The 25,048-nt window shown below is 36.4% G+C and overlaps 2 protein-coding genes across 9 annotated transcripts in view; one reads left to right on the top strand and one right to left on the bottom strand.

The window, feature by feature from the left end:
• The window catches only part of LRRC19 (leucine rich repeat containing 19), a 34,548-nt gene extending 31,973 nt beyond the window's left edge, over positions 1-2,575 (top strand). For all 3 annotated transcript variants that reach the window (XM_084983328.1, XM_001928301.5, XM_084983332.1), the window contains one exon: positions 232-2,575. In XM_084983328.1, the coding sequence (XP_084839454.1) occupies positions 232-560 (329 nt within the window). In that variant the 3' untranslated portion in view covers positions 561-2,575. The remainder of the gene's footprint in view (positions 1-231) is intronic.
• Positions 1-25,048, bottom strand: part of IFT74 (intraflagellar transport 74) — a 94,798-nt gene that overhangs the window by 61,102 nt on the left and 8,648 nt on the right. For 5 of the 6 annotated variants that reach the window (XR_014820543.1, XM_005654488.4, XM_084983319.1 and 2 more), the window contains exons 3-8: positions 22,413-22,548; positions 20,083-20,131; positions 18,563-18,661; positions 18,338-18,398; positions 15,488-15,547; positions 14,200-14,261 (exon numbers count right to left, since the gene is read on the bottom strand). Coding sequence is in view for 4 of the 6 variants with exons in the window: in XM_005654488.4 (XP_005654545.1) it covers positions 14,200-14,261; positions 15,488-15,547; positions 18,338-18,398; positions 18,563-18,661; positions 20,083-20,131; positions 22,413-22,548 (467 nt within the window). In the remaining 2 variants the exon portion in view is untranslated. Of the gene's footprint in view, positions 1-12,671; positions 12,880-14,199; positions 14,262-15,487; positions 15,548-18,337; positions 18,399-18,562; positions 18,662-20,082; positions 20,132-22,412; positions 22,549-25,048 lie in introns of those variants that run through there. The other variant, XM_084983312.1, reaches the window with a different exon arrangement.

A 25,048-nucleotide genomic window follows, 5' to 3' on the forward strand; every position in this document is an offset into this window, starting at 1 on the left:
CCTGCAAAGATAGATAGCTTTTGTGGAAAAAAGTATCCTTTTTCCATATTATGAAATATCTTTATTGTAGTTTTAGTAAATTTTGCTTAAAGCAAAAACTATGTACATTTATTTCTAATACCAATTATTGGGGAGTTATTAGGACATGTAATTATGATTATTTAATTTTATTTAATTTTTGTCAAATTAACAAAATTCCCCCAATCTCTCTTTCTCATTATTCCATTAAAGAACATGAATCTCATGGAAAAAGCTGGACTCTTCTTATTGGTGTTGTAGTCACTGTACTGGTGACTTCACTCCTCATTTCGATTGCTATCAAGTGTCCCGTATGGTACAATTTTCTGCTTAGTTATAATCATCATCGCCTGGAAGAACATGAAGCAGAAACCTATGAAGACAGTTTTACTGGAAATCCAAGTTCTCCTTCACAGATACAAGATACAAACTCTGAAGAAACTACAGTAATATTTGAACAACTGCACTCATTTGTGGTAGATGATGATGGGTTTATTGAAGACAAATATATAGATACTCATGAATTACATGAAGAAAATTAATTTCTTTCAATATTTGACTCTTTTAAAAATGTTTCCAGCTCACTCACAGTTTAGACATGGAGATTTTGATATGTGATATAGTAAACTGTAGCTAGTGACATTCATATTAATTGCAACCCACATAAATATCATAAAATCATGTTCTTGTCATTGATTGTGCAAGTAAATCCAAATACAGTAAGTGCCACTCCTTGGTAGCTAACATTTAAAATATTAGTATTACTAATCTCAGCAGTATTCAGGAGATCACATATAACAGGATAAAAAGGCATAAAGTAAATTATTAATTAAAACAGGTGGATCCTCAAATTAGACATTTGATGTAATACATATTAAATTCAAGTTTTACTCATTTGAATCAGTAAAGAAATAAAGATTTTGGATTTTTATCATGAGTCAAAGTGAATAACGGATAATTTGAATCGACAACACACTAAGATTGATTTTATAGTCACAATGAATTCACAGGATTGGGAAATGCTTTAAATTTTTTCAAATGCTCCCTGAATAGGCACAACAAATTTCTGAAAACTTAGTAGTAAGTTAAAGCACAGGCATAATGTCTAGGCATAATCGCTAATAAATTACTATTTTAAATAAAGACTCTCATCACAATGCATGATTGCCACAACTAAATAATATGGTAGCTTCCAAAGTTGGTGGCTTCCAACTGAATAATATGGTGGCTTTCAAATTAGCTATGAATCTTGTTTTTAAAAATACCTATTTCCGTCTCTCTTTGGGAGATTTTTATTTGAATTGCTCTATGGTCAGTTCTTCCGGATTCTGTACACAGAGCAGTGTTTCCCAAATTGTTTTCTATAACATTAATTTCCAGAGAGACATTCAGAAGTATTTACAAGATGGAGGAAAAAGGTACATGGTCAAACTAAAATTACTACAGGAAACACTAGGTTTAAACAAAGTGAAACAGGCTTCTTCTTTTTTCTTTTTTTTTTTTTTTCTTTTTGCTATTTCTTTGGGCCGCTCCCGCGGCATATGGAGGTTCCCAGGCTAGGGGTCCAATCGGAGCTGTAGCTGCCAGCCTACGCCAGAGCCACAGCAACGCGGGATCCGAGCCATGTCTGCAACCCACACCACAGCTCACGGCAATGCCGGACCGTCAACCCACTGAGCAAGGGCAGGGACCGAACCCGCAACCTCATGGTTCCTAGTCGGATTCGTTAACCACTGCGCCACCACGGGAACTCCGAAACAGGATTCTTTATTACAGGACTTACCCAAGACTTTACTAATAAGATAAATTGTTCTCTGTTCTTCAAGAGCAAAGTATTAAGAATCTGCTGAACTTCCTTAAAAAAATCTTTTCTTTGAGGTATGTCTCCAATAGCTAGCTAATAACATATCACAATAATGATCCAAAGAACACAATGGCCTTGAGACTATATAGGAAGAATCTAAAGTGAATTATTTGCCAATTCCTTATAATCGATTGGCTACAACCATAATTTTAACAACTTAATGCAAATACTGGCAATAAAAACTGTAATAAACCTATTATTTTTACCTTCCATATGTGGGGAAAGTGAGTATATTTATATCTTTTAGAAAAAAGATTATCTCTAAAACACTGAATATATTTATAGATTAAAAAATATGATGTTTTAGATTTTCTTCAACATGACACAGGTAAGGGAAATGTGGCTAGCAGTGTGGATAGAACAGTGTCGGAAAAAAGCGATGGACCTGGGAGATGGGTGCACAGGAGTATATACACTCTTTTCTTTTCAGGTATGTTCAAATTTCTCTGTAACATAAAGGTTTTAAAATGTGTATGTACGTGGTGGTTTCCTAGAAAAAGAGACTAAAAATAATTTAGATGTATATTATATTCTAACAATAGTTATTTCCAAGGTTATATCAAAAGTAAATTCAGTTCAAATGTCTACTAAGTAAATAAAAACTGTTCCCTTGTGAAATAAAACAACTGACTCATAATGCATATTTGTTTATATTTAATGGAACATGTTTTCAATAAAGAATATAAATACTTATGTGCAGTATTTCCTAATAGATAATATACATTATACATTATAGGATTTTTAATTTTTTTTCTTTTTTACAACCACACCTGAGGCATATGGAAGCTCCCAGGCTAGGGGCTGAATCAGAGCTGCAACTGCCAGCCTACACCACAGCCACAGCAATGCCAGATCCTAGCCATATCTGCAACCTCTGCTGCAGCTTGCGCCAACACTGGATCCTTAACCCATTGACTGAGACCAGGGACTGAACCCACATCCTCACAGACATTATGTTGGGTTCTTAACCTGCTGAGCCACAACAGGAACTCCACATTAGTTTTAAATCTCAATTATAAGAGTGAGATAATTATGAAAACATGATACACCTTTTTCAAAATAACCTATCATTTTACCAAAACATCGCTTCCAAATTTAAGAGGCAAATAATAATTGAGAAATGTAGTAAAATGAAATATAATTATGAATGAGCAAAGACTACATCTAATCTTATATTCAAAATCCTCTCAACATTAAATATTGGGTATTCAATAAATATCTGACTAAACAAAGAAAAATAAATGGGTTTAAAATTATAATTACATAAAATTATAGTTATGAATATTTTTAAAGGATACATGATTTTGGCTAATACCAAAGTAGAAAAGTATAGCCACTAGAACTGGAAGAGAACCATGAGTTCAGCAGGCACATGAAATCGAATTAAAGCCAGGTGTCTCAAGTACTGTCACAGTAACATATTGAGGCTATACACTATAACCAATTTATTATAAATAGACGTTCCATAATAAATCAGATGGTCTCATGCCACAGTAAACAGTGGTAGTAAAAGAGAAGACAATGAGGAAGTCGCCTTGTGGTGCAAGAGGTTAAGGATCTGGTGTTGCTGCAATGGTGGCACAGGTTCAATCACTGGCCTGGGAAATTCCACATGCCACAAGAATGGCAAAAAAAAAAAAAAAAAAAAAAAAAAAAGAGGAAGAGAGACAGAGAGAATAGAATGAAGACAGAATTTTTTATACCTGCTTTCTCAAGGTATGGCATTTACTGCTCCCTTTGACTGTATAGTCAAGGTAAATCTTTGTGTTATTGAGATGTTGGCCATCTGATTAACAGGTGAAATAGATCTATCCCCTGATATATATAAAAGTAAACTTGAGAGAGGACAAGATGGCAGAGGAGTAGGGAGACACGCTCGCCCTCCCCCACAAACACAACAAAAAAAGCACATCTACAGAATAAATGACTCGCACAGAACAGCAACCAATTGCTGGCAGAGGAACCTAAATTCCAATAACAGCAAGAAGTTCGTGACATTACTGGGCAGAACGGGAGAAAAGAGGAGAATGAGAGAAGGTGAATCCGAGCGGGACGGGTGCTCCCGAAAGGGAACTGGGGAGGAGAAAGGGATCCCGCACCCTGGAAAGTCACCTACACGGGGGAAAGATCAAATGAACCGGAGCAATCTCCAGATGCAGAGAAGAGTGTAGCAGTAAGTTGGAGTACGGAAAAGCCGATCAAGAACCGAACGGACCATCTGAACTACGGGCACAGTCACCAAAAATTGAGACGCCTGGGTGTGGGCTGGGCACCGAATCCTCAGCTCCAGAGGTTAGTCCCAGGGAAAGGGCCGGGGGACGCCTGGGTGGGGGCTGGGCACTGAGACCTCGCCTCTGAAGGTTAGTCAGCGAGAAAGGGCCGGGGGGCGGGGGGGGGGGGGCGGAAACTGCTTGGGCGGTCTAGAAACCATTTGACGGGGCAGAGACTGCCTGGGAGACTAGAAAACAAAGCTGTCGCAGAGGAAGGGAGCAATACTCCAGGGGCAGGGAAGTGGAAAGCCGCATCAGAGGGAACCTGGGAGAAGAGCCTGGTCTGCGCCCGTGCTGGGGAGGGGAGAGAAGAAGGGGTGGGTCCCCATAGAATACCCCCCACGCCACAGCAAGCTTACAGGCCCGCTAGCTAGCAGAAAGCTGTGCTTCCCAGTGCATCCCCTCCCCCCACCCCCACCACCCCCTATGCTCTCGCCGAACCTGGGGCTGCCTGCCATCCAGGAGGGCTGGCCTCAACAATTGCCTGAAGCCTACCACCGCAGGGGCTGTCCCTGCACAGGCCTGCTTGCCCTTTGGAGGGGCTACATTTCCGCAGAGCAGCACCAAACACCACCAGCCCCCGAGAAAAGGCCTGCAGTCCAGAAAAGCTAGAACAAGCCTAGCCAGGCCGTGAATAGATCTGCCTAACTCTCGGATGGTTTTTCTGAGTCAGGCTGCCCTGGGGAGGAGCCTCTTGGGTCTCCAACAGCCCTGCTACCCGCCCAAGCCCCCAGGGGGTGCCCCACTCCCACGGAATAGCTGCTCAGCACCACCAGCCCCCTGGAGGACCCCCTGCAGCCCAGAAAAGCTGCAACAAGCTTGTCCAGACTGTGAAAAGATCTGCCTACATTCGCAGGCCATCCTTCTGAGTTGGGCTGCCCTAGGGAAGAGCCTCTTAGGTTCTCAGTGACCCATATAGCTGCTCCAGCCCCCCAGGGGATGATGCACTCCTGAGGAACAGCTTCCCAACACCGCCAACCCCCTGCAAGAACCCCACAGCCTAAAAACACCAGAACAAACTGCCTGAACAAGTGAAACCTGCTACCATCGTGGTCTGGACCTCCCAGTCCTGTCTGCCCTCAGGAAGTCCTCCTTTGCTTCAAAGAAACACTGTTAGCTCCATCAACACTCCAGAAAAGCCATACTGCCTCAAAAAAGATTGACCAACAACGCCAACCCTCAGGAAATATTCCATGGCAGTGACAAGGCAAACACTGCCCAATAACAGAGAGTACAACTCCCTCAGAAAAAATAAAACAACAAGCAAGATGAAGAAGCTGAGAAACCACCTCCAGTCAAACCAACAGGAGAACTCACCTAAAACAGTCCACAATGAAACAGATCTCTGCAGTCAGACAGACCTGGAGTTCAAAAGAGAAATAGTGAAAATACTGAAGGAATTAAGAGAAGATATGAACAGTAATGCAGATACCCTCAGAAAGGAACTAGAAAATATAAGGAGGAGCCAAGAAAAACTAGAACATTCATTTGCAGAGATGCAAACTGAACTAGGGGCAGTAAAAACCAGAATGAATAATGCAGAAGAACGAATCAGTGATATGGAAGATAGAATAATGGAAATCACTCAATTCGGTCAACAGACAGAAAACTGAATCAAAAAACTGGAAAGCAATATAAGAGACCTATGGGATAATATAAAGTGGGCCAATCTACGCATAATAGGAATTCCAGAAGGAGTAGATAAAGATAAGGGGATGGAAAATATATTTGAAGAAATTATCGATGGAAACTTCCCAAATCTCAAGGACACTGGGTTCAAGATACAAGAAGCACAGAGGGCCCCAAACAAACTGAACCCAAACAGACCCACACCAAGGCACATCATAATAAAAATGGCAAAAGTTAGTGATAAAGAGAGGATCCTAAAGGCAGCAAGAGAAAAGCAGAATGTTACCTACAAGGGAACCCCCATAAGAATATCAGCTGATTTCTCTACAGAAACACTACAGGCCAGGAGGGAATGGCAAGAGATATTTAAAGTGCTCAAAGGAAAAAATATGCAACCTAGAATACTCTATCCAGCAAGAATATCATTTAAAATAGAAGGGGAAATAAAAATTTTTCCCAACAAACAATAACTTAAAGAATACAGGAGTTCCCGTCGTGGCGCAGTGGTTAACGAATCCGACTAGGAACCATGAGGTTGCGGGTTCGGTCCCTGCCCTTGCTCAGTGGGTTAACGATCCGGCGTTGCCGTGAGCTGTGGTGTAGGTTGCAGACGCGGCTCGGATCCCGAGTTGCTGTGGCTCTGGCGTAGGCCAGTGGCTACAGCTCCGATTCAACCCCTAGCCTGGGAACCTCCATGTGCCGTGGGAGCGGCCCAAGAAATAGCAACAACAACAACAACAACAACAACAAAAGACAAAAGACAAAAAAAAAAAAAAAAAAAGAATACAGCAACACAAAACCCAGGTTAAAGGAAATATTGAAAGGGCTTCTCTAAACCAAAAAGAAAGGAAGGAAAGGGAAGAAAAAAAAAAAAAAAAAAAAAAAAAAGAAGAAGAGGAAGAACTAGGACTGAGGAAACCACAATCGGAGAGCAGTCACTCAAATAAGCCAGCATACAGATTTAATCATGAACATGCTTCAAAAAAAAAAATAAAAAAGAGTCATCAAAACCATAAAATGTGGGCAAGGGATGTTAGGAAGTAAATAACCCTTTTTGTTTGTTTGTATGTTTCTCTTCTTAATTTTATTTTTTTGTCTTTTTTTTAATTTTTTTTTTGTCTTCTTAATTTTAATATAGTAATGAAGTGTTTGAACTTACAGGACCATCAGGCTAAAACACACAATTATGGGAAGGGGTTAGCATACTTAAAAAACACGGCAACCACAAGCCAAAACCAAATATTGCATTTGCAAAAAATGAAAAAAAAAAAAACACTCAAGCAGATAATAACAGGAGACCATCCAACCAAAAAAAAAAATAAAAAAAAATAAAGGAAGAATGGAGAACCATAGAATCAACTGGAACACGAGGTTCAAATGGCAATAAATAATCATCTATCAATTATCACCTTAAATGTCAATGCACTGAATGCCCCAATCAAAAGACACAGAGTGGCTGAGTGGATAAAAAGGCAAAAACCTTCAATATGCTGCCTACAAGAAACTCACCTTAGGACAAAAGATACATATAGATTGAAAGTGAAAGGGTGGGGGAAAATATTTCACGCCAATAGACATGACAGAAAAGCAGGAGTCGCAACGCTCATATCAGACAAAATAGACTTTAAAACAAAAGACATAAAGAAAGACAAAGAAGGACACTACTTAATGATTAAGGGATCCATCCAAGGAGAGGATGTTACTATCGTCAACATATATGCCCCAAATACAGGAGCACCCAGATACATACAACAAATATTAACAGACATAAAGGGAGATATTGATGAGAATACAATCATAGTAGGAGACCTTAATACCCCCCTCACATCAATGGACAGATCCTCTAGACAGAAAACCAATAAAGCAACAGAGATCCTAAAGGAAACAATAGAAACGTTAGACTTAATTGATATCTTCAGGACACTACATCCAAAAAAAGCAGAATACACATTCTTCTCAAATACCCATGGTACATTCTCAAGAATCGACCACATATTGGGACATAAAGCTAATCTCAATAAATTTAGGAGCATAGAAATTATCTCAAGTATCTTCTCTGACCACAATGCTATGAAATTAGAAACCGACCATGGGAAAAGGAAAGAGAAAAAGCCTACTACATGGAGACTAAACAACATGCTACTAAAAAACCAATGGGTCAATGAGGAAATCAAGAAGGAAATTAAAAACTACCTGGAAACAAATGATAATGAAGACACAACCTCTCAAAATCTATGGGATGCTGCGAAAGCAGTGCTTAGAGGGAAATTTATAGCAATACAGGCCTTTCTCAAAAAAGAAGAAAGATCCCAAATTGACAACTTAACCCTCCACCTAAATGAATTAGAAAAAGAAGAACAAAAAAGTCCTAAAGTCAGCAGAAGGAAGGAAATTATAAAGATCAAAGAAGAAATCAATAAAATAGAGACTCAAAAAACAATAGAGAAAATTAATAAAACCAAGAGCTGGTTCTTTGGAAAGGTAAACAAAATTGACAAACCTCTGGCCAGACTCTTCAAGAAGAGGAGAGAAAGGACCAAAATGAACAAAATTAGAAATAAAAAAGGAAAAATCACAACGGACACTGCAGAAATACGGAAAAACCATAAGAGAATACTATGAACAACTATACGGCAACAAGTTTGACAATCTGGAAGAAATGGACAATTTTCTAGAATCTTACAGCCTGCCAAAACTGAATCAAGTAGAAACAGACCAACTGAACAGACCGATCACTAGAAATGAAATTGAAGAGGTCATAAAATCACTCCCTACAAATAAAAGTCCAGGACCAGATGGCTTCACAGGTGAATTTTATCAAACATATAAAGAGGAATTGGTGCCCATTCTCCTTAAACTCTTTCAAAAGGTTGAAGAAGAAGGAATACTCCCAAAGACATTCTATGATGCCACCATCACCCTCATTCCAAAACCAGACAGAGATACCACCAAAAAAGAAAACTATTGGCCAATATCATTGATGAATATAGATGCAAAAATTCTCAACAAAATCTTAGCCAACCGAATCCAACAACATACCAAAAAAATTATACACCATGACCAGGTTGGGTTCATCCCAGGTTCACAAGGATGGTTCAGCATACCCAAATCAATCAGCATCATACACCACATTAATAAAAAAAAAAAGTCAAAAATCATATGATCATCTCAATGGACGCAGAAAAAGCATTTGACAAAGTCCAACATCCATTCACGATCAAGACCCTCGCCAAAGTGGGTATAGAGGGAACATTCCTGAATATAATCAAAGCCATTTATGAGAAACCCACAGCAAATATAATCCTCAATGGGGAAAAACTGAAAGCCTTCTCACTCAAATCTGGAACAAGACAGGGATGCCCACTCTCACCACTGCTCTTCAACATAGTTTTGGAAGTCCTAGCCACAGCAATTAGACAAACAAAAGAAATCAAAGGCATCCATATAGGAAGAGAAGAGATCAAACTGTCACTGTATGCAGATAACAGGATACTATACATAGAAAACCCTAAGGACTCAACCCCAAAACTCCTTGAACTGATTAATAAATTCAGCAAAGTAGCAAGATATAAGATTAACATTCAGAAGTCTGTCACATTTCTGTATACCAGCAATGAAATATTAGAAAAGGAATACAAAAATACGATACCTTTTAAAATCGCACCTCACAAAATCAAATACCTCAGAATACACCTGACCAAGGAGGTAAAGGACCTATATGCCGAGAACTATAAAACTTTAATCAAAGAAATCAAAGAAGATGTAAAGAAATGGAAAGATATTCCATGTTCCTGGATTGGGAAAACCAATATTGTAAAAATGGCCATACTACCCAAAGCCATCTACAGATTCAATGCAATCCCTATCAAATTACCCATGACATTTTTCACAGAACTAGAAAAAACAATCCAAACATTTATATGGAACCACAAAAGACCCAGAATTGCCAAAGCAATCCTGAGAAACAAAAACCAAGCAGGAGGCATAACTCTCCCAGACTTCAAGAAATATTACAAAGCCACAGTCCTCAAAACAGTGTGGTACTGGTATCAAAACAGACAGACAGACCAATGGAACAGAATAGAGAACCTGGAAATAAACCCTGACGCCCATGGTCAATTAATCTTTGACAAGGGAGGCAAGAACATAAAATGGGAAAAAGAAAGTCTATTCAGCAAGCATTGCTGGGAAACCTGGACAGCTGCATGCAAAGCAATGAAACTAGAACACACCCTCACACCATGCACAAAAATAAACTCAAAATGGCTGAAAGACTTAAATATACGACAGGACACCATCAAACTCCTAGAAGAAAACATAGGCAAAACACTCTCTGACATCAACCTCATGAATATTTTCTCAGGTCAGTCTCCCAAAGCAATAGAAATTAGAGCAAAAATAAACCCATGGGACCTCATCAAACTGAAAAGCTTTTGTACAGCAAAGGAAACCAAAAAGAAAACAAAAAGACAACTTACAGAATGGGAGAAAACAGTTTCAAATGATGCAACTGACAAGGGCTTAATCTCTAGAATATATAAACAACTTATACAACCCAACAGCAAAAAAGCCACTCAATCAATGGAAAAATGGGCAAAAGACCTGAATAGACATTTCTCCAAAGAAGATACACAGATGGCCAACAAACACATGAAAAAATGCTCAACATTGCTGATTATAAGAGAAATGCAAATCAAAACTACCATGAGATATCACCTCACACCCGTCAGAATGGCCATCATTAATAAATCCACAAATAACAAGTGCTGGAGGGGCTGTGGAGAAAGGGAACCCTCCTGCACTGCTGGTGGGAATGTAAACTGGTACAGCCACTATGGAGAACAGTTTGGAGATACCTTAGAAATCTATACATAGAACTTCCATATGACCCCGCAATCCCACTCTTGGGCATCTATCCGGACAAAACTCTACTTAAAAGAGACACATGCACCTGCATGTTCATTGCAGCACTATTCACAATAGCCAGGACATGGAAACAACCCAAATGTCCATCAACAGATGATTGGATTCGGAAGAAGTGGTATATATACACAATGGAATACTACCCAGCCATAAAAAAGAATGACATAATGCCATTTGCAGCAACATGGATGGAACTAGAGAATCTCATCCTGAGTGAAATGAGCCAGAAAGACAAAGACAAATACCATGTGATATCACTTATAACTGGAATCTAATATCCAGCACAAATGAACATCTCCACAGAAAAGAAAATCATGGACTTGGAGAAGAGACTTGTGGCTGCCTGATGGGAGGGGGAGGGAGTGGGAGGGATTGGGAGCTTGGGGTTATCAGACACAACTTTGAATAGATTTACAAGGAGATCCTGCTGAGTAGCATTGAGAACTTTGTCTAGATACTCATGTTGCAACAGAAGAAAGGGTGGGGGAAAAAATATAATTGTAATGTATACATGTAAGGATAACCTGACCCCCTTGCTGTACAGTGGGAAAATAAAAAAAAAAAAAAAAGAAAAAGAAAAAAAAAAGTAAACTTTATAAAATAACTTTGGGAATTCCTGTATGGCTTAGTAATAACAAACCTGACTAATATCCATGAGGATGCAGCTTCAATCCCTGGCCTCGCTCAGTGAGTTAAGGATCCGGCATTGCCGTGAGCTGTGGTATAGGTTGCAGATGTGGCTCAGATATGGTACTGCTGTGACTGTGGCATAATCCAACAGCTGCAGCTCTGATTCAACCACTAGCCTAGGAATTTCCATATGCTGTAGGTGCGGCCCTAAAAAGTAAAAAAATAAAATAAAATAACTTTTGTTTTTAATTTAAATTTCCTCTTTTTCTGGCCCTACCCACAGCATGCAGAATTTCCTGGGTCATGGATCCAACCCAAGCCAGAGCAGTAACCCCAGGCATAGTAGTAACAATGTTGAGTCCTTAACCACCAGGCTACCAGGGAACTCCTAAATTTCCTCTTAAAATGATCAGAACCTATTTCACTCAGCCTCACAAGCTACAGATATTAAGCTTTGAAACTGCTGACATTTTTAGGACAAAGTACCATATTTTAATAACCTTTTCCTTAACCAAATGAACCAAACATAAAAACCTATAACATTCATAAATTTATACTCTGGGAGTTAGTTTTTTTGATAAAATATCTATAAAATATGTACATATAATATTTATAAATCTGTCTTGGATATCATATACCTGTGTAGATAAACGATGAAATAAATGAGGACCTAAATGTGATAAACTATATAAAGCCTTCGATAATAATAAAGCTTATTATATCTTTTTTTTGTTTGTTTTTTAGGGCCTCATATGTGGCATATGGAAGCTCCTAGGCTAAAGGTCGAATTAGACCTGTAGCTGCTGGCCTATGCCACAGCCACAGCAATACCAGATCTGAGCTGCATCTGTGACCTGGATCCTTAACCCACTGAGCAAGGCCAGGGATCAACCCACATCCTCATGGATACTAGTCGGGTTCATAACCTGCTGAGCCACAACAGGAACTACTATTATTTCTTATTCTTTATATTAGGGAACCACTGACTGAAACCACCTGACTTGGTCAGGCACAATAACCTCTTGCATGAGATGTTTCACATGGGAAGTCCCAATAGGAAACATAGTGCTGAGGTAGGACACTTAACTGGGGAGAATCTGGGAGGGCCCCAAAAGAAGAAGAAGAAGTCAGTCCATAACATGCCTTGCCGGCCTTCCAGAAACCCTCATGCTGGAATCCATCCTGACTAATAAATGTGCTCTGCCAGGAGGAACCCTGAATCAGACCAAATATGGGCATGAGCAGGATGACTAGCCAGAGACAATTTGGTAACCTTATTGCCATAAAACCTGAGACTATAAGCCACATGGCAGAGCAGTTCTCCTGGGTTCCCTTACCCTCCTGCTTGCAACTGGAGCACCCCTTTCCAATAAAGTTTTTCACTTTGTAAATACACGTTCCTCCTCAGACAATTCATTTGCAAGTGCTAGACAATAGCCCACTCTTGGGCTATTGAAGGGCTCCCCCTTCTGGCAGCATTTAGGTACCTAGGAGAATATTTTATATGTAGTAAATGATAAATATTTGCTAAGTAGTTTAATACCAGAGCAAAAACAACAACGAAAGGAATTTTTCAGGTAAGTACTTGTTTACTATGAATATGGAATTTTCTTTGTATAAAGGAAGATACTTCCAGCATACCCGTAATTTTTAAGACAGCACTTTACAGCAGCATAGAATGATAAATGGAAAAAAGAGATTCTTTTGTTTTTAAAATTATATTTATCTTTCAAATACCTATCCTTATATTTTAACATTCTATTATTCATCAAATATTTACTCTACATGCAGAGGTAACATGACAGTTATATTTGGTGTTACAGAATTTTGGTAAATTTAATTATCCTTGTTCCCAAGGAGATTAATACTGATAAGTTTACGGAACAAAATGTGCATAGTATGTGTATATACAAAATAGCTCATATTCCATGTCTGTACTGCCTTAGACAATAATTAAGGTTTAAAAAAGTCAATAAAGGATAATTATGTTAACTACTGCTATTGTCTGAATATTTGTATCCCTCCAAATGTTGAAGTCCTAACCATCAAAGGTAATGAACTGTATCAACAAGTCGGGCCTCTGGGAGGTGATTAGGTTATGAAGGTAAGCCCTCATGGGATTAATGCTCTTATAAAAGAGATCCTACAGAGCTCCTTAGCCCCTTCCACCAAGTGAGGATACAGTGAGAAGATAATGCTATGAACCAGTAAGAGGGCCTTCACCAGAACAGGACTAGTCTATTGCCTTGATCTTGGACTTCCCAGCCTCCAGAACTGTGAGCAATCAATTCCTGTTGTTTATAAGTTACCCAGTCTATGGTATTTTGTTATAGTGGCCTAAACTTACTAGGATAACGATATTACATCCACTTATTATCTCTGTAGGCATTATTGTTACTATCACATTTACTTATTACCCAAATCAAAGTTATTTGGCAGTTGATCTTTAACTAGAAGATATATATATATAATCTATGTTGATGATATAGATTACTAAAAATTAGTTATCAATTAATAATTGAATAATGAAAGAATGAAATGATATAAATAGCTCACTGAATAATAATGTGCCTTTCATTAGAGTAGGGCTTAAATCTCACAAATTAGTTAAAAAGCTCAGGTTAAAATTACAAATGGGACAGATGAAGATATTCTTAGATTTTAAACTCCTAGACATAGAAATTTTATTTTTTTGAATGAAGATAATAAATATATAAATGATACAATTTGTATTGCAGTCAACTTTTTTAAATAAAAAATGCAACAGAAAAACAATTAATAAACTTTGTAAAGAAATAAATGACTCAGAAGTTAAACTACAAGTCACTTATAAATCTGTTTGATTTCTAAATGGATAGTACTCACGCTTGTCTTTCAGTAAATATAACATCCATACTTTGCGTTTCTCGATCATTTTGAGCTTTAAGCTGAATTAAGAGTAACACAAAAGTTAGTAATAAAAATTACCATTAAGCTAAACTATTTCTTTAAAGGTTATTCTCATTATAAACTAAAGATTATTATAATAATCCTAATGCTACATTTCAAAGTTTTAAAAAATATATACTATTTGTTTCCTTTAACAAACCACAACACCAAATAAAAAGAAATGGTCTTTTTCACAGGCATTGTAATCTCACACAAAAAATATTCATTGTTTAGTTATCTGTCAAATAATGTAAACTTAATTTATATAAATCGAATTTCAATAATTTATTGGGCATTCAATGATTTATTAGTTATATATTAAATTTAGACCCAATGTAACTTTTATTCTTATATCATTCAGGATTTTACCTGAGTACTCTTAGTTGACTCAAAGAGTACTCAGCCTAGAATTTGTGTCTATCTCACACAAAGTTTCTACTTTTTACATTTGGCATTAAAAACACAGTTTTTAAATTGGGAATTCTCCTGTGTTCTAATGCTAAGAATAATTTCACTAAATTATTATGCTTTTAGAACCTCAACTTATTTTTTAAAATAATTCAGTGAATTTTATTATATTTATATTTGTACAACCATCATCACAACCTTATAGAACTTCAATTTATAAAAGTCATTTTATAAATCCTATGCTTTCATGAAGTAGTCTTGGTATAAATAAATCATAAGCTACTTAAGTTACAAGTTGCATGTTATTTTCTTACAAATGTTTATAATCAAAATAAGCTAGCTGCTATCATTTTTCTGTTTTCTACCAAATACTCTAAGAACATTGAACAAAAATTCTCATTCACCCATCAAAAGCAGTATTATGTCTCGCATCATATGATAACTATTCATTTTCTCCCTTTCTAATAAAACTCTCCATTGCGTACTCAGTTCCATTTGTGTAAATATTAAACCAGAAGTACTGCAAACTAATTTATATACAAGGGTATTTAGATGAGACTCCCTAACTAAAACTTAGTGAGAGACAAGTTGAAACACAGCATTGTAAAAAGACACTAAAGCATCAACTTGGGAGAGCCAACTAACAAGAAGAAATTCTAAAAGAGCAACTAAAGTAACTCAACTCTAACGGTAATATTTAGGATCAGGGTAATACCTACCTCTACGGTCCACTAGGTTTGATCAAATTATTTCTAGATATAAATTCTTTGTCTGAGAGGCTATGTAGCTCTATTGCTTACACTACAAGTTTTCTTACCATGTTGTAATCATTCATTACTTCTTCCATTTCAGTGTTGGTATTAAGTTTATCTACCAACTAAAAACAAAAGTACAAAAGAATTTTTAATAGTCTTCATATATTTTTTCTATAATCCATAATAGTCAATTTTATAAATAATGAGTAGTCATTTACGTATTAACACTCCAAACTATTTTACTTTTTCTCTTTTTTTTTTTTTTTTGCCATTGGGATGACTATTTATTTATTTATTTTATTATTTCCCCAATACAATTTTTTTCTACTGTATATGGTGACCCAGTTACACGTACATGCATACATTCTTTTTTCTCCCATTACCATGCTCCATCACAAGTGACTAGACATAGTTCTCTAAGACTGAGCCACCCAAATAAGCATATACTATGTGCATTAGGGCAATCAATATACTATATTTTCAGGTGGAAAAGTAAGCAGTAATGAAATAACTACTCTTCCTGCAGACTGAACCTCAAAGAGCCTTGCCTGTTCTGAAAAGATGTCTGAGTTTATAAAGAAGGTCATCAAGAAGATAAAATTTGAGGGGAAGATCTCTTGTTCCCCCCCCCACCCCGCCTCCCTGGGGAGAGGAGTGTTAACAGATTTACAAATTTGCATCAGTGAAAATATAAAATGATTTTCTTGGTCTTCCAAAAATTAACAAAAAAATTAAATAAAAACAAATCAATAGGGCAAGGCACAAAGAGAACACTAGTAAGCCTACTTCAAAAAGTCAGGCAAGGACAGCAACAGCAAACATGTTTTACCTATTTGCTTTATGCCAAACACTGTTCTGACCTTGTTATATGTATTATTTCACTTAATTAAGTGAAGCCAGCAAGTTGTGGAGTCAGAATTTTAATAGGCTACTAAAAGCAAACTACTTGAGTGTAATTGATTCTAAAACACTAAGTTTCATCACATTTTTCTTGTGATATATAAGATCTAATATTTATTGAGAACTTACTGTATGTTAGAAATCTAAGTGCTCTCCTTATATCAGATGTTAGCTCTTTAAAACTACAAACAGCATAATTTACATGTTAATGAATATTTTTATATTAACTAACTTAGCTAATGCATTCTAATATAACTAAAAAAATCTCTTTCAACATATGCACCCGCATGTTCATTGCAGCACTATTCACAATAGCCAGGACATGGAAACAACCCAAATGTCCATCAACAGATGATTGGATTCGGAAGAAGTGGTATATATACACAATGGAATACTACCCAGCCATAAAAAAGAATGACATAATGCCATTTGCAGCAACATGGATGGAACTAGAGAATCTCATCCTGAGTGAAATGAGCCAGAAAGACAAAGACAAATACCATGTGATATCACTTATAACTGGAATCTAATATCCAGCACAAATGAACATCTCCACAGAAAAGAAAATCATGGACTTGGAGAAGAGACTTGTGGCTGCCTGATGGGAGGGGGAGGGAGTGGGAGGGATTGGGAGCTTGGGGTTATCAGACACAACTTAGAATAGATTTACAAGGAGATCCTGCTGAGTAGCATTGAGAACTATGTCTAGATACTCATATTGCAACAGAACAAAGGGTGGGGGAAAAATGTATACATGTAGGAATAACTTGATCTCCATGATGTACAGCGGGAAAAAATTAAAAAAAAATTTTTAAATCTTTCATCTAATACCATTTCATATTTTATAAAAAAATCTATTTTTTATTTGGAACAGAATACCATTTACAAAAAACTGCATGGAGTATTACAGATTATGTAGTCCAACCAGTATGGGAATTACATATACTATAATCAGAGTTCATGAGTACAATATAACAATATCAAGTAGGTATATCATAATTTACCTAATCATTATGGTAGCATGTTTTTTATTTTGTGTAACACTATTTTCTTTTGGCTGTTGCCATGGCATGTGGAAGTTCTGAGGACCAGGGATCAAACCTGCACCAGAGCAATGACCCAAGCCATAGCAGTGACACATGCTAGATACTTAAGCTATTGAACCACCAGGAAACTACTGCGTAACACTATTTTTTAATTGGAGAAGGGAGATAAAATTTTGCAGTAAATCCAGAGACCACTGCTGCTTACAGTACCTACAGAATTAGAAGGAAGAAAATTCTGACACTAGAAATTTTCATGGGCCAAAGATTACCTCAACGATTGAGGCAGTAATCAACACTGCCAAAGGGATTATTTCTTCTGGAAGTCCATATTAGGATCATCCTTGGTGGAACAATATTTATGTTAGATACTCTACTCTGACAGAAGACAAACACTGTATTTTGGTTTGTTATTTTTTTAGCTGTGCTTGTGGCATATAGAAGTTTCTGAGCCAGGGAATGAACCCACGTCACAGCAGCGACCTGGGCCACTACAGTGACAACACCACATTACTTAACCTGCTGCACCACAGGGGAACTCCCACAAACACTGTATTATGAATGAAACATATGGATGAAGGTAAGTAATTACATTTCTAAAATTTCATGAGGACAACATTGCATAGGGAGAAAAATATTTGGAAAACGATCACATTGCTAGTACCTGATAAATTTTATCCACTTTAAAAATTATTACTTTAACACTGTTATGGGGAAAAAAAAGTCTGTGTGTCTCTGTATTTTTAATATAATGTATTTTTTTTAAAAAATGGAAGAATACATATCAATCTATTAAGACAAATTATTTCCGGGGAGGAAGTGAGGGAGAAAGCAAAGGGGCACTGCATATGGTTTCAACCTTTCTCAATAAGTATGTACTCATGTATTATTTGCTACTTAAAATCACATTTTTAAAGTAAAAAGCAATGAAAATATTTGAAAGAAATTCACTCAGAAAAGACTAAATACCATGTTGTAGTCTGCTAGTTGTCCTTGAAACTCTTTGATTTCAACAGCTAAAGTCTCAGCTCTGCAAACATAAAATATATACATGCATAAACACATGAAAGCAGATGAATGTTATTAATATTACGTATAACTAAAAATTTAGTATTAAACTCCTGAAACATATTACATTAAATGTTACTAATAATAAGAAAATACCTTGCATATTTTAACTGCAAAATTACTTACCTCTTTTCATATGACAAATATACTGAATTCTCTTGATTGTACATTTCTATTTCTTTTTGAAGTTTATTAATTTCTGTTGTAAGTTCACTTATTTTACTTCTAAGCGAAAAGAAATTAAAAAGTCAGCAAGACTTCCAATCCAGAAAAGTCTTTCTAGTCAAACAAAACAAACTTTTCATAAATGTACAATAATAAAAATGGTTTTGTAAAATTTCACTAAAAAAACAATTTAAGTTGCTTATTTGATTAAGGAGGAGGTACAAGATATATCCCAAATGATAAACTGATACAGATTCTCTACTCACTAAAAAAAGATGAAATAGTACCAGAATGGAAACCTGGTCAATCTGGTATAATCTACAGACAGAAGTAGATGCCTAATTGTCACCCTCACAGCTCTTGCTATCCTCTAGAACAAGGTTTCTCAAGTGTAGCACATTTAGTTAGGTCTTTGAATGATACTTTGGTGGGAAGTGGTAGGGTATACTGTGCACCACATGATGTTTAACAGGATCCCTGGTCTGGATGCCAGCAACATAGCCCCCAGTCCCAGTTATGACAACCAAAAATGTGTCTAAAAATTGCCAAATGTTCTTTGGGGGCCAAAATCGCTGCCAGTTGAGAACCAGTTCTAGAGTCAATTACACAAGTAGGTAAAACTATTTTTTAATACAGAAGCACAAATCCTGGAGAAGAGAGGCAACGAAATAATGAGAAATAGCCCTATCTCCCTTCCTTCTTTTAATTAAAAAGTGGCTGGATATTAAAAGACGTTATTCAACTGATGGTCTCACTATCTTTGTTACTGCTGTTAGCTTTGAGGACAGATGGGGAAAGCCTACCTTCTTTTATTGCCTTCTAGGAGTTTGAGAATCAAAAGGATTCAAGTAATTGAGCAACAAAAGAACTTAGAAGAAAACAGAGTTTGCAGGACACAATAGAAGGATGCATTAAATGGAATGCAAGTAAGAAAGAAAGCAGATATAGAGAATGGGTGAACAAGAAAATAAACTGGAAAAATGGAAATAAGACAGTAGGGTATATGAGAAAAGAAAAAGGTAGGTAGAAAAAAAGAAAAAAATCTTAATTTAGAGCTGCATACTTAGAGATGTATAACAAAGCTTATAAATGAAAACTATACCATATTTATAGCAACTGACAATGTATATTTATGTAAAACTGTACTATTTATTATAAAGTATATAGATTTTCCCATTCTTATTAGATGTATGATTAATATATTTCAGCTTAGTGAAAGAAGCATAAAAGATTATTCTTATTATTACATAAAAACAGTGAATCTAAATACATAGTTCATATACATTCAAATACATAAAATTTTAAATTTCAGCCCAATTGATTTATCATATTTTGTGATGGTATCTATTTACAGCCAAATTAACCAGCAATCATGTTAGAATACAAAATTTTTCTTAGAAATCAATAGACACCTAGTTATCTTAATAAGCCGTAGATAAAACTTCATGATCATGCATAGAAAAAAAGAGTATTTAACATACCGAAGAAGCCCAAGATAATAAGATTTGTCTAAAATTTGCCTCTGGGGACCTAAAAAAAAATTTTTAAGTATTAGTGTTCACTTTGAAAATGCCACCAAAATACCAAAGCTCAACCAGAACTATATGCTGTAATTCTCTGATAGCCTTCACAAACGCCCCAGTAAACCTGAAAATTAAGAAGCAATGAAATGGAAAACAAAACCAGTATCTTAGCATCATGACAGATGGAAGCTTGAATCAAGACCACAAGGATGGGACTAGAGATAGGGCTATTAAGCCAGGGGACTCGACAGGTTGGATCGACTGAATGGAAACCAGGACTAAGGAAGTCTAGAACAAGGTTAGTCAAGAAGAACTTTTTGCAACAATGGAAATATTTTACATCAGCACTGTTCAATGACTAGCTACACAGGAATATTGAAAACCTGAAGGGTGGTTGATGTTACTGGGAAGTAAATTTTTATTTTACCTAATTTTTTTTAGGGCCCCACCCACGGCATATGGAAGTTCCCAGGCTAGGGGTTGAATCAAAGCTCCAGCTGCCAGCCTGCACCACAGCTACAACAAATCAGGATCTGAGCAGCATCTGCAACCTACACCACAGCTCACAGCAGTGCAAGATCCTTAACCCACTGAGCGAGGTCAGGGATTGAACCTGTGTCCTCACCGATACTATCTGGGCTCATTACTGCTGAGCCACAGCAGGAACTCCTTACCTAATTTTATTTATTTATTTAGTTTTTATTTATTTATTTTTTGGTCTTTTTAGGCCTGTATCCACAGCATATGGAGGTTCCCAGGCAAGGAGTTGAATTGGAGCTGTAGCTTCTGGCCTACACCACAGCCATAGCAATGCCAGATCCGAGCCTCATCTGTGACCTACACCACAGCCACGGCAATGCTGGATTCTTAACCCTATGAGTGTGGCTAGGGATTGAACCTGTGTCCTCATGGATGCTAGTCAGATTCATTTTCTCTGAGCCACGACAGGAACTCCTCCTTACCTAACTTTAATTAATTTAAATTTAAATAGCTACATGTAGTTATTGGCTATCATAATGGACACGGCAGATTTAGATAAATTATAAATTTCTCAAAGTAGGCAAGAGATTATGATTTTTCATAATTTGTTTCAGAGACTTTTAGAAACATGAACTTAAATTTCAGTAGGGCTAAAAAAGAATTCCTAGGTTAAATGTCACAAACCTTGAGAGAGGTGAAGTGCCCTCAAAGCATGACAGAATAAGCTACAGAGTACTGACTATTCTACGATGAGAAGGAGAGTGTCTTAGAAAAGAAAACAAGGCACTGGAGCAGGTAAGAGCAAAAGGCATAGGAGATTATGGTGCGTGTTGGTTAACAATCAGAACTTTTTCACATGTTGGTAGAAAATGACTATCTTAAATGATATTGGTTCAGTTTTAAAGGAGAAATTACTACGTTTCTACCCTTAATGTCTGTAAGTAAGTAATATTAAACATATAAACATTTCTAGGAATATATTTTTAAAGACAAAACAACTACAAAATTTTTACTCAATTTCCTTCACAGTTTTGATAAAGCATTTCTAAATAATTAATTGGTTTTAAATATTTAGTGAGTGGGTGGTAGTACAATGCAAGTAAGAAAATTTAAGTCTCCTGAAAGGCATGATATACTATATTACAGCAGTTAGTGAGATATCTTATACCTAATTTTGTACCGGTAGAGTATCTTCATCCCTGATAAGACATTTGCAAATGCAGAAATAAAAACTCATTATAAAACAATTCACCATACTTTGACTTATATATAATACAGACCAACTTTCTCAACAACAACATATAGTGTTACTTATTATGTCTTTCTAAATACATACAGAGAAGCATAATTGAGATACATAAATCTATATGTTAACCTCACTTTCTTACTTAGCACTATAATGGAATATTATTACCAAAAGTGACACTTTTGACTCACTCTTCATAAGTAAGCAAATACCTTACTAGTGTCATTTTGACATGAAAATTTTAAAAAATTCAAAATATTTCTAGATGGTACTAGAAATCTAATTTTAACCCCTGAGCTTTTCTTCAAATTATTTCAAAATTTTTCAAGTTATAGTGAAATTCTATGTTCATAAAAATGAAGATTAAAATAGCTCATATATGTATATAACGCCCTAGTTTGCAATAAATTTTTACATCCATGCTCTTATTTAACCGTTACAACAATTTTGTGAAACAAGGAATAAGAATTAAGACAGTCTTTTTCACTCTAAAATTCTGATTTAGTAATATGATACTGTAATATTCTTATACAAAATATATTCATCTTCTTAAAATAGATACCTTTCATCCCAGTTTTCATTCCACTCAAACCTTGTTGCGTTACAGGACGATCAGCAACTTTGATCTGAGAAGACAGAACTCCTCCTATCCCTACAGGACCACCACGAGAGCCTGGTCTTGCTGTTCCAGGTGGTATCTAAATAATAAGATTTCAATTTTATTTTATTTTTTTTTAATGGAAAAGTTGATTCCCTCTTTTTTCCCCCTTTTTAGGGCCACACCTGAGGCATATATAAGCCCCAGGCTAGGGGCTGAACCAGAGCTGCAGAATACAAGCCTAAGCCACAGCCATAGCCATGTTATATCTGAGCCGCATCTGCGACCTATACCACAGCATGTGGCAACATCAGATCCTTAACCCACTGAGTGCAGCCAGGGATTGAACCTGCATCCTCATGGTCAGTATGTCGGTTTCTTAACCCACTGAGCCACAATGCAAACTCCAAGATTTCAATTTTAATACACTAAAAAAACACTGTGCCTCTAATATTGTTAAGACTGAGAAGAGAATATTTTTTAAAGATTTTATATAATTTGTAAAATTTTCCTCACATCTTAAAATGTCTGAACTACTACTAAATAAAATTACCATCTAAACTTCTATAAATATTAAATAACACATTTGCTAAATATTAAGATTCTGCGAGTTCCCGTCAGGGCTCAGTGGTAATGAAGCCGATTAGTATCCATGAGGATGTGGGTTCACTCCCTGGCCTCACTCAGTGGGTTAAGGATCTGGCGTTGCCATGAGCTGTAGGCTGCAGACATGGCTCGGATCCCAGGTTGCTGTGGCTGTGGCGCAGGCCAGCAGCTGCAGCTCCAGTTTGACCCCTAGCCTAGGAACTTCCATATGCTGTGAGTGTGGCCCTAAAAAGCAAAAACAAACAAAAAAAATTTAAGATTCTATGTTTAGACATTACTTATAATACTCCCAAAACTAAACGGAGCAAAATGTCCATGTATTTGTCCTTATTTAACCATAGAAAATGGTTATAATTCCATTTTTGTAAAATAAAGTCGAGTATTACATTAAAAAAATAGTAACTAACAATGTTTATCCCTATATAATCATATTATAATCACTTAATGTTATACTTTATATAATTCATATTTTCAAATTACCTTTAAAATCATAAAAATAAATTCTTTTTAAAAAAATAATGCAATTACATTTTTACATTTTATATATTAGCCATGTAAGTATTAAAAAACTTACATCATTCAACAAGTATTCATATTATTACTCTACATGATTCTCTACCCCAGGTCTGTTAAATCCAATCTAACATTAAACACCCTAAGGAGAGGTCAAAAGACTCCCTACTTGTCAGTTCACATAGTTATGTATAGGCACGGGAAGATATAAAAGACAACCTTTTGAGTTGTATAAATTGTTGTAAATTTTAGAGATTAAGCCCTTGTCAGTTGCATCGTTTGAAACTATTTTCTCCCATTCTCTAAATTGTCTTTTTGTTTTCTTTTTGGTTTCCTTTGCTGTGCAAAAGCTTGTCAGTTTGATTAGGTCCCAAGGGTTTATTATTGCTTTTATTTCTGTTGCTTTGGGAGACTGACCCGAGAAAACATTTGTAAGGTTGATGTCAGAGAACGTTTTGCCTATGTCCTCTTCCAAGAGTTTGATGGTGTCTTATCTTATAAGTCTTTCAGCCATTTTGAGTTTATTTTTGTGCACGGTGTGAGGGTGTGTTCTGTTTTATTGATTTGCATGCAGCTGTCCAGTTTTACCAATACTTGCTGAAAAGACTGTCTTTTTCCCATTTTTATGTTCTTGCCTCCTTTGTCAAAAATTAATTGACCATAGGTGTCTGGGTTTATTTATGGGTTCTCTATTCTGATCCATTGGTCTGTATGTCTCTTTTGGTACCAGTACCACACTGTCTTGATCACTGTGGCTTTGTAATAATGCCTGAAGTCTGGGAGAGTTATGCCTCCTGCTTGGTTTTTGTTTCTCAGGATTGCTTTGGCGATTCTGGGTCTTTTGTTGTTCCACATAAATGTTTGGAGTGTTTGTTCTAGTTCTGTGAAAAATGTCATGGGTAATTTGATAGGGATTGCATTGAATCTGCAGATTGCTTTAGGTGGTATGGTCATTTTTACAATATTAATTTTTCCAACCCAGGAGCAAGGAATATCTTTTCATTTCTTTGCATCCACTTTAATTTCCTTGATTAATGTTTTATAGTTCTCAGCATATAAGTCTTTCACCTCTTTGGTCAGGTTTAGTCCAAGGTATTTGATTTTGGGGGTGCAATTTTAAAAGGTATTGTATTTTTGTATGCCTTTTCTAATATTTCATTGTTAGTATACAGACATGTGACTGATTTCTGAATGTTAATCCTATATCCTGCTACTTTGATGAATTTGTTGATCAGTTCAAGTAGTTTTGGGGTCGAGTCCTTAGGGTTTTCTATAGATAGTATCATGTCATCTGCATACAATGACAGTTTTACCTTTTCTCTTCCTATCTGGATGCCTTTTATTTCTTTCGTTTGTCTGATTGCTGTGGCTAGGACTTCCAATACTATGTTGAATAACAGTGGTGAGAGTGGGCATCCTTGTCTTGTTCCAGATTTTAGTGGGAAGGTTTTCAGCTTTTCCCCACTGAATATTATATTTGC

This window comes from Sus scrofa, chromosome 1, assembly GCF_054392235.1.
Source record: "Sus scrofa isolate SSC_HxYL_T2T_F1_AM1 chromosome 1, Sscrofa_HxYL_maternal_Yorkshire_Landrace_v2.0, whole genome shotgun sequence".
Classification (NCBI taxonomy): Eukaryota; Metazoa; Chordata; class Mammalia; order Artiodactyla; family Suidae; genus Sus; species Sus scrofa.